Here is a 9,533-nt window from a genome sequence, read left to right as displayed (position 1 = left end):
TCTCATCGGTGTTTCTAACTCTCTATCCCTCTCCCTTCCTCTCTGTAAAAAAATCAATAAAATATATATTTTTTTTTAAAAAAAAGAAAGGGTCGTTCGACCCCCAAAGGGGTCACGACCCACAGGTTGAGAACCGCTGTTCTAGAGGTATATGTTCTAGATTGTGATTTTGCCAGTTGTGCTAAAGTAAGTTTTTGCTTTTGTTGCTGTACCATCAAAGTTGTACATTTTCCATTATTAAGGTATCTTCAACCTTTTTTTTTTTTTTTAAATATATTTTATTGATTTTTTACAGAGAGGAAGGGGGGGGGATAGAGAGTTAGAAACATTGATGAGAGAGAAACATCGACCAGCTGCCTCCTGCACACCCCCCACTGGGGATGTGCCCGCAAAGTATCTTCAACCTTATATTAATTATCCCACATTCAGATTTTCCTTATTTTTCCTTCAGAATTATTTGGTTTAAAATTTATTCTTTATGTTTTACTCTCCATCCTAGCAGTATTTTTGACTATGAAGAAATGGGAAGACCAAGAGGGTTTGCACTTGGAGTATGATAGTGCAGAAATATTTCTTCTTTATTTTTTTTAACTAAATGTCCATGATGGCTGAAAATTTGAGTTATTTGAACAGTATGATAGGAGCACTATTGAAACCTGCTTGGTTTCTCTGTAGGCTTTGTGAGGGAGTAAAATCAGAACCAATGCTTAAAACTTTGACTTTTTAACCCTGTTTGAAGTTCTCGGAGGCTTTGCTGAGTTAATTCTCATTAACTCTACTGAATCAGTGTCTTTATATGTAAAATGGAGTTGATTGCTTATTTTATGGTAGAAGAAAACTTGACTTTTGGAGATATCTACTAAGGTTGAGTACAGTAGTAATACTTCTTGATACATCTATTGATTTAAATGTAAACACTTGAGATTAAAGCTGCACTTAATGAATTTTCTTGGGCTAGCTTCAATATTTTACTCCACCTATAGTTAGCAGATACTACAAAAGAAGGACAAAGAGGTTTTTGCAGATATTAAATGAGCACACTTGCCATGTAGCTGGGATGTGTTTGGTGGCCACAGTCAGCAAGCATAGCCTACCTTACAGATCAGATTACTAGTCTCTAAATAATGTTCTCCAGTGCTGTTCAATAACAGAACATTATTGAAGTTAAGATTGGCAGAGAGAAAGTGGTGCTTTATTTCTGTGTGCTCCCCTCCTCCCCCCATCTTTTTCTTCCTTTCTCTCTTTGGAATTAACATTGCTTTCATAACTGTTTTCCTGCCTATTGGTTTCTTACAGATTGGGAAATGGTAATTGTCTTTTCAGTTTAGTAGACTGGCTGGATCCAGCCATAGGGTCACTTTAGATTAGAAAAGTGTTCTAGGCCATGAGCGTCTCTTCAATTTACTTTATGCTGTCATTTATTGTTGACTTGTGTTTTGCTCAATGCCCACAGTAGAGGACATACATTTAGCCTTACCTATATATACTGTCTGACACATGAGGCCCCCTGGAAGATTATAGATTTTCAATTAAGAATGACAGGCATTGCCCTAACCGGTTTGGCTTAGTGGATAGAACGTCGGCCTGCGAACTGAAGGGTACCGGGTTTGATTCCGGTCAAGGGCACATGCCTGGGTTGGGGGCTCATTCCCCAGTGTGGTGTGTGTAGGATGCAGCCAATCTTGGATTCTCCTCATTGATGTTTCTATCTATTTCTCTCTCTATCTCCCTCTTCCTCTCTGAAATCAATAAAAATATATTAAAAAAAAAAAAAAGAATGACAGGCATTCATTTGCCAATTTTTCATTTTACCAATCCAGCTTTTTTTTTTCACTTAACACAGATGCAGTGCTGTTACTTAACTGCTTTGGTGCATTATGAGCCTATCATAGTATTAGGTTAGAAATCAGAGAAATCTGTTATTATTACAGTGGGGCCTTGACTTACGAGTGTCCCGACTAACGAGTTTTTCGAGATACTAGCCGTCTCTCCGCTGATTTTGTGCTTTGAGTTGCGAGCTAAAATTCGGGTTACGAGCCAGCTTCAGATACCCCACCGCTAGTTGGCACAGCGAACGTCACAGTGAACGCCACAACATCAGCCCAGCATCACGTGTCTCGTTCACTTTTTGATTTGACATACGAGTAATTTGAGTTATGAGCTCCGTCACGGAACCAATTAAACTCGTAAGTCAAGGCCCCACTGTATTAGTCTCTGTTAGAAAAAACATTACTCATATGTTTTCTTTCCAGGACAGTTCTCTGTTACAAGATTTTTTCTTAGTTTCTGGTCCTCCTTTATTGGTATGATAGAAAAAGGGATCTTCAAGTCAGAACTGCTTCCAAAGTAATACCTAACATTAAGAAAGTCAATTTAAAATTTATGATAAGAACAACTCATTCCTTTACTCAAATGTTTAATAGGTGTCCATTATTTGTTAGATATTGTTACATGCTAAAAATACCAAGATAAATGCAACACTGTCTCTATCCTCAAGGAACTTGCATTTTATTATAGATTACAAAAAAACTAAATAAATTTAGTTTATTAACTAAACTGACCTTTAGTTTATTAACACAAGGTCACAGTGTTGCACAATGTGGTGATAAAATGTAATATGAGGCCAAAAAGAGGAATGGTTAACTCTAAATGACAGATTCAGATTCAGCTTTTCAGAGGAGGTAAAGTTTGGACTGAATCTCAATGGGTTAATGAATTCAACCTCATATGAATAGCTATAGTATTAGGTGCTGGGGGTATAAAATAAAAAGACCCAGTTTTTTACCTTAAAAGAGCTTAGACACATCAATTAGTGATACTGCAGACTGATGAACACCGAACTAGAGGAATGCCCAAGGTGCTTTAGAAGCACAGTGGAGATCTGGAAAGACTCATGGGGTGATACTCCAACTGAATCTTGAAGGGCTGACAACAGTTAGCCAGGTGAAATATGGGGAAGAGAATATAGGGTGGAATTGCATGTGTAAAGGGTGAAGGTGTACAGAAGAGCAGCAAGATGCCTTTGACAAATTTCAAGGAGTAGGATGTGTCTAAACATAGGGTACTTTTATAGTTAGAGAAAAGGCTAGAGAGCTAGGAGGGGCCTGATCTTGAAGGCCTTATTTGGTAGGCTAAAAAATTTGAATTTTGTCTTAAACTATGAAAACTATTGAAGGATTTTTTTTTTAAAAAGATCACTTTTAGCAATTTAGCAACTAGACAGGGAAATAGACTGGAATCAGGAAATAAACTGGAGTCCAGTTCAGTTTAGGGGTAGTCAATGTAATCCAGATAAGAAATAGGGTCTGAAGTGGCCCTGCCAGGGATTCAAGAGATAGTTAGAGGGTAGATCTGTTAGACTTAAAGGTGTATCTGTGTGAGTATGGAGGTGAGAGTGATGAGTTTTGGATAACTCTCAGGGTGGATGGTGACATTATTTATGTTAGGCAAACAGGAAGTTGCCTATTTGGGAGTAAAAGTGAGGTGTTTGTTTTTGGATTGGTTGAATTTGAGGTACCTATGAAACTATGTGGAAATGACTAACAGGAAGTTAGATGTACCAGTCTGGAGTAGGAGAGAGATATTGGGGCTGGAGAGACATTTGGGAGTCAACAGTATATACCTTGTAATCATCTAAGGATTATGTCAAGACTGAAGAGCTGAAGGCTGGGAGCCTTGGAGAACAGTGACAGTGGTAATAGAGCCCTGGAAGAAAATTGAAGAGGCCAAGAAGGTAGATGGAGAACCAATAAAGTGTGTGTGATAGCGTCTTAGAGGAGAGAGTTTCAAGAAGGAGGCAGACAATCATTTCAGGTGTGGGGTGAAGGCCTTAACGTCCATTACTTGAATCAGTTATTATATTGGTGGTTGCAAATATTGATTCTCTCATTCCTTCTACATTTACTAGTTGGTGTTGCTCTGTAAAGAAGAGCTTGATTTCTCTCATTTTTTTGTTTTTGAGGATCACTCTATATACTTAAAAAAAACTTGGGCCCAGCTGGTGGGGCTCAGTGGTTGAGCGTCAACCCATGAACCAAGAAATCACTGCTTTGCCCTGGCCGGTTTGGCTCAGTGGATAGAGCGTCGGCCTGTGGACTAAAGGGTCCCAGGTTCGATTCCAGCCAAGGGCACATGCCCGGTTGTGGGCTCGATACCCCTCCAGTAGTGGGCGTGCAGAAGGCATCCAATCAATGATTCTCTCTTATCATAGATGTTTCTATCTCCCTTCCTCTCTGAAATCAATTAAAAAAAAAAGTCACTGCTTTGATTTCTGGTCAGGAGACAGGTCAGGGTTGCAGGCTCGATCCCCAGTAGGGGGTCGTGTAGGAGGTAGCCGATTAATGTTTCTCTCTCATCAATGTTTCTATCTCTCTATCCCTCTCCCTTCCGCTCTCTCTAAAATCAATAAAAACAAAACAAAACATCTCAATCTGTTCCAATCCATTGCTGTACAGATTAAAAACACTGACTATGTTCAGTATTAAATATAGTAATTGTCATAGTTTGGTCAGTGGGAGCCTCTTCAAACTGACTCATACCCTTTTGACATGAACAGGTCAAGTTTTGAGCACTTTCTTTTTTTTTTTGTTCTAAAAACAGTTTTATTGTTTTACAAAGTACCATGACCTTCTCTTCCATGCACATGAATGAAAATCCAGTACTGAAACAGAGAGCACTGTATATTGGACCAAAAGGTGGCTGGTAACAAGAATGGCAGACACCTACAGCAAAGTATCAGCTTAAGGTTAAAGCACATTGCCTGGAAAATACCCTCCCCGCTCCCTGCCCAAGGGAAAGCAGGGTTGGAATATTCTTATCAGAGAAATCAGAATTGAAGTCCAAGGGCTTTAAAGATATGGGATATTATGTACACCCCTTTGGCTCCTACCTCCACCCCTCGTTCCCCTGATACCCCATTGGCCCCCTGTACATCTTTGCAGCCAATGAAAACCACCCGTTTTCTGTCTTTTCCTTAGCTCTTCCTGAGCCCTTGATACATCTGCACATTCTCTCATCCTCTCCTCAATGCCCAAATGCCTTTTCTGTAAGTCCTCCTGATAGTCCTTGAGGGAATCATCCGTCCACCTGTCCGTTTTTTGCTTAGCTTTCCGGGGCACATACTCTTCAGCTGGGCGTTTTTCGGCAGCTCGCAGCTGGCTCTCTGGCTTGGCCTGGGGTTCTGGCTTGCCCTCACTGCATGCTTTCCCCTCACCTTGGGACTTGCTCTGCTTTTCTTGTTTCCCCGCGTCATCTAGCTGTCCTTGGTCTTGGAGCTTTTCCTCTTGCTCTGGCTTCCCCTCCACTTCTGGGTTTTCTTTCCCGTCTGACTTTCCTTCATCTTCTGTATCTACTTCATCTTCTGGCTTTCCCTCGATTTCCAGCTTTTCTTCATTTTCATTATAGAGTTTTTCCATATTGAGATGTTCCCTCCCTTTCCTGCAGGGATTCTGGACAGGTTTTTCCTTTCTGTGTCTAGCAGAGTGCTGGGGTCATACACACAGACCTGCGGGCCCGGGCCAGGCCTGCGCCTCCTCAGGCTCATGGAAGCCCACTCTCCCCTCGCCTGCTGCCAGGGCATCTCAGGGAGGTGGCACCCCACAGGCAAGGGGAGCGAATGGCACTCTTGAGCACTTTCTTACACTCGGGCACAACAGGATGTTTGAAGTTCACATTGTACTTTACTTGCCCCAGACCTGGAATCAATAATTTCTGCAAGGAACCTTGATTCCTTTAGTGGGGAACTGCTTCTCATTCTTAATTATCTATCCTTAGCTATCTTCATGGGATCAGTTATTTCCAGTAAAAAAAAAAAAGGAATGAACTCTAGACCTAAGATCCAGATGTACTTAATAACAAAATGTCTAAATTGAATTATTTCTCAGAATGAAGTGATTTACAGGCAGTGATAATGACTTGCTATGGGAGATGGATATTGAGCAGAAAATTGGTATTGTTTCAATGCTCCTCACCTTACAATGGAGTTACTGCCCAAGAAACTGATCGAAAGTTGAAAATATCGTAAGTCAAAATGCATTTAATATACCTAACCTATTGAACATCATAGCTTAACCTCTCCTACCTTAAATGTGCTCAGAATATTTAGACATTATCCTACAGTCGGGCAAAATCATCTCGCTGCCACTACTCACCATCATGAGAGAGTATCATGCTACATACACATCGCTAGCCCGGGGAAAGATCAAAATTCAAATTATCGTTTCTAGTATCACTTTCATACCATAAAGTCGAAAATCATAAGTCAAAGCAGCGTAAGTTGGGGATCATCTGTATTGTCCCGTCCCCCCCGCCCCCCAACTTGGTGATGACATGTGAAGGTGAAAATAAGTTTTCATCTCTTACTCTCATGCAATCCAGGCTTTTTCTTACTGTGGTGTAATCCCTTGGGTTGTTTACCTCTTTGTATCTTCTCCTGTCTGAATTAAAATCTCCTTAGAAAGGGAAGCTTCTAAACCAGAGCTTTCATACTTTGTGCTTTGAATCTAAACTTGCGCGTGTACACACACACACATCATACATATATTGAATATTGGTCTGTGAATATAGTCTAGGAAACTGACATGAAGTTAGGGTGTTTGTATTGAACATTTCTGTTGGAGTGTGGCTTTAGATGTAAAAAACCTAAAATAGGATTAGCCTTAGAATTGGTATCTGATATACCCCCAACTACTTACGGTCCAACAGATTGAGAATGTCCTGCTCTAGGATACTATATGAAACCAGATATGTCAGTCTCCTCTACAAAAACATTGTGCACTGAAGGTGAAACCCATTAAACCTATCTATATGTTCTTTTGATGTGGAAACAGATAAGTAAGCTATAAAGAAAGGAATAGTGTGCTATTAGCATGTTCTGTTGAAAATTTAAAATCCTGCCTATTATCCCCATGGAAATAGACTATATATTTTTAAAAATATACTAGAGGCTCAATGCATGAAATTCATGCAAGTGGCTCAGCCCTTGCAGCCGTGCGGCCTGCCTTGGCCCTCGCAGCCCCGGCTTCGTCCGGAAGGTTGTTCGGCTGTCCGGTCTAATTAGCATATTATGCTTTTATTATTATAGATTTTTATTGATTTTAGAGAGAAAAGGGAAAAGGATAGAGAGAAGCACCGATTGGCTGCCTCCTACACGCCCCCTCTGGGCATCTAGCCCGAAACCCTGGGCACGTGTCCTGACTGAGAATCAAACCAGCAACCTCTTGGTTCATGGGTCAATGCTCAGCCACTGAGCCACACTGTCCAGGCTATAGAATGTATTTTTGAAGAGGGAAATTGTTATAGATAGAAGTTATAGATAATATTTTATTTAACCCAAGTGCTAACCTATCTGTTGATTGTCTAGCTTATATATTTATTTTATGTGGATTACTGCTTTAAGATTATTTAAGAAATTAGCTGCCTGGCAACATAAAAGTACAGATATTAAAATGAATTACATGCTTTCCAACTATTTCTATTACTTGACTAAATTTAGAACCATGCAGAGCTCCTGCAGAATTGAAATCTCTGGGGCTTTTTAGTCAAGACAGACAATATTCAGCTTTTCATATTAAGGAAGAAGAAATGTAGCTTCAAATTAATTTTTGCACTGTCACCCAGACTACTTAAGATATAGAGTCCAGTGAAAAGTCAAAACTATTGTGAGATTTTTACTTCACTGTTGTTGTTGAAAACTTGTTAAAGCCTAGGCTTTGGGTGTGAAAGGGATAAGTTTTTCCTCCCTATGTGTATTGCTGGAGGCTGTCTACTATTTTCCTCACTGTCTCCTCAAATTTTGCTTGATAAGTATAGTTCTTATACTTCACTTGGATGGATGAGGTAATGCATCTGAGCTAGATATCGGTGAGCATTACACTTGTGTACTTGTGGGTGAATTTTATGACACGAATTGTTTTGCAAGTGTATAAATTCAGACTAGTGTAGAATATATATATATGTGTGTATATATATGTATATATGTGTGTGTGTGTGTGTGTGTGTAAACAATAAACACCTTTATTGCATGAGCTAAGATAGGAGGGAAGGGGATTTATTTGCCTTTCCTGGCCTTGGTTTTCCTCAGCTAGAACTCCAGTTCCTTGCCTTCTAGCACATAGCCATTTGCTGTGCCACATTGGCCTGGGGTCTGGTCTTGAAGATATGCATATAAGAAGCTTGCCCTGCTGGAACTGTGCCTCTAGGAGATGGCTGATTTTGGCATTCTTTTTCTTTTCATCATATTTCTTCTGAATTTTCTTTGATCATTTTTTGTTTAAAGTCTCTTTGTTCTTCATCAGAAGTCAGCTAGACCCTGTACTTTCAGCCCAGTGGTACTGAGTGCTGTCACTGAGCACGATGTAGTTCTCTACTAGGGTCTTGGTGCAGACCAGTTCGTTGTTGGATGCTTTGTAGACAACATTAAAAATCCTTGTTTTGCACATAAAACACTTGGAGCCCCAGGAGAACCCACGTCTAGTCTCATGCAGACTGTGTGTGTATGGTGGGGGCCAGTCTTAGGGTTGGCAGCAGGGCATCGCTGCTCATATTTTCGCTTTTTTGTGCCTGGTCTTGCTGTGCTTGTGCCAGTTGTCCCGAGAGATGCCCATGACTCGCTGCCAGCTGGAAAGAGCTAGTGTAGGATATTCTGAGGAGAAACTTAGTTATACATTTAGCTGTACATTAAATGTGAAAATCTGTTGATGGAGTTGGGTAGGATCTTTACATAAGAAATAGCAAATAAAGACCTTCCACCATGTGAGGGCACAGTGAGAAGGCACTGGCTATGAATCAGGAAGAGGGCCTTGACGAGAATGTGATGAATGTGACTATCCTGGGGCCTTGATCTTGGATCTCCTAGCATCCAGATTGGCAAGAAATAAATTGTTGTTGCTTATAAGCCAAAAAAAAAAAGAAAGAAAGAAAGAAAGAAAGAAAGAAAGAAAGAAAGAAAGAAATAGCAAATAAAGCCCTAGACAGTTTTGCTCAGTGGATAGCGCGTTGGCCTGCGAACTGAAGGGTCCTGGTTTTGATTCCAGTCAAGGGCACATACCTGGGTTGCAGGCTCGATCCCCAGTAGGGGGCGTGCAGGAGGCAGCCGATCAATGATTCTGATCATTGATTTTCTCTCTCTCTCCTCCCTTCCTCTCTGAAATCAATAAAAAATATATTTAAAAAATAGCAAAGCGAATAGTTATTTTGGCTAATTTAAATATAATTTAAAAAGTAAATATGATGTGTTTACTACCTGATTTGGCAATTGGAAATGTAGGATTTTGTTGCTACTATAGTAAGAAGTTTTAAGGACACTTGAAAAAATACCAAAAAATTATTGTAAACCAAGAAAAACCCATAAAAATGGAATGTATGTTTTTTCTGATTCTGGATTTATACAAGTGGTGAAATGTTGAAAATTGGAAAACAAATCTACATACTACTCTTTTAAAAATATTGATTTCATTAAAAAATATATTTTTATTGATTTTGAAAGAAAGGGAGAGGGAGAGAAAGATAGAAACATCAGTGATGGGAGAGAATTA

The 9,533-nt window shown here is 39.9% G+C and overlaps 1 protein-coding gene and 1 long non-coding RNA gene across 3 annotated transcripts in view; one reads left to right on the top strand and one right to left on the bottom strand.

Moving 5' to 3' along the window:
- Nucleotides 1–4,593: 4,593 nt before the first annotated feature.
- Nucleotides 4,594–5,615, bottom strand: LOC102253636 (transcription elongation factor A protein-like 3). Its single transcript, XM_005879016.2, has 2 exons — nt 5,504–5,615; nt 4,594–5,436 (listed from the first exon to the last, which is right to left on the bottom strand). The coding sequence occupies exon 2, from the start codon at nt 5,412–5,414 to the stop codon at nt 4,848–4,850; it is 567 nt and encodes a 188-aa protein (XP_005879078.1). The 5' UTR covers nt 5,415–5,436; nt 5,504–5,615; the 3' UTR covers nt 4,594–4,847.
- A 269-nt stretch (nt 5,616–5,884) lies between these two features.
- Nucleotides 5,885–9,533, top strand: part of LOC106728277 — a 37,178-nt gene continuing 33,529 nt past the window's right edge. For both annotated transcript variants that reach the window (XR_001364558.1, XR_001364557.1), the window contains exon 1: nt 5,885–6,018. This is a non-coding gene — a long non-coding RNA (uncharacterized LOC106728277). The remainder of the gene's footprint in view (nt 6,019–9,533) is intronic.

The sequence above is a fragment of the Myotis brandtii genome, unplaced genomic scaffold (genome assembly GCF_000412655.1).
Source record: "Myotis brandtii unplaced genomic scaffold, ASM41265v1 scaffold581, whole genome shotgun sequence".
Taxonomy (NCBI): domain Eukaryota; kingdom Metazoa; phylum Chordata; class Mammalia; order Chiroptera; family Vespertilionidae; genus Myotis; species Myotis brandtii.
The sequence above is the reverse complement of the archived record's forward strand: the minus strand, read 5'-3'. Positions and strand labels throughout refer to the sequence as shown.

Excerpts from the sequence above, each read along its gene's own strand:
- LOC102253636 (XM_005879016.2), bottom strand. The coding sequence starts at position 5,414 with ATGGAAAAACTCTATAATGAAAATGAAGAAAAGCTGGAAATCGAGGGA.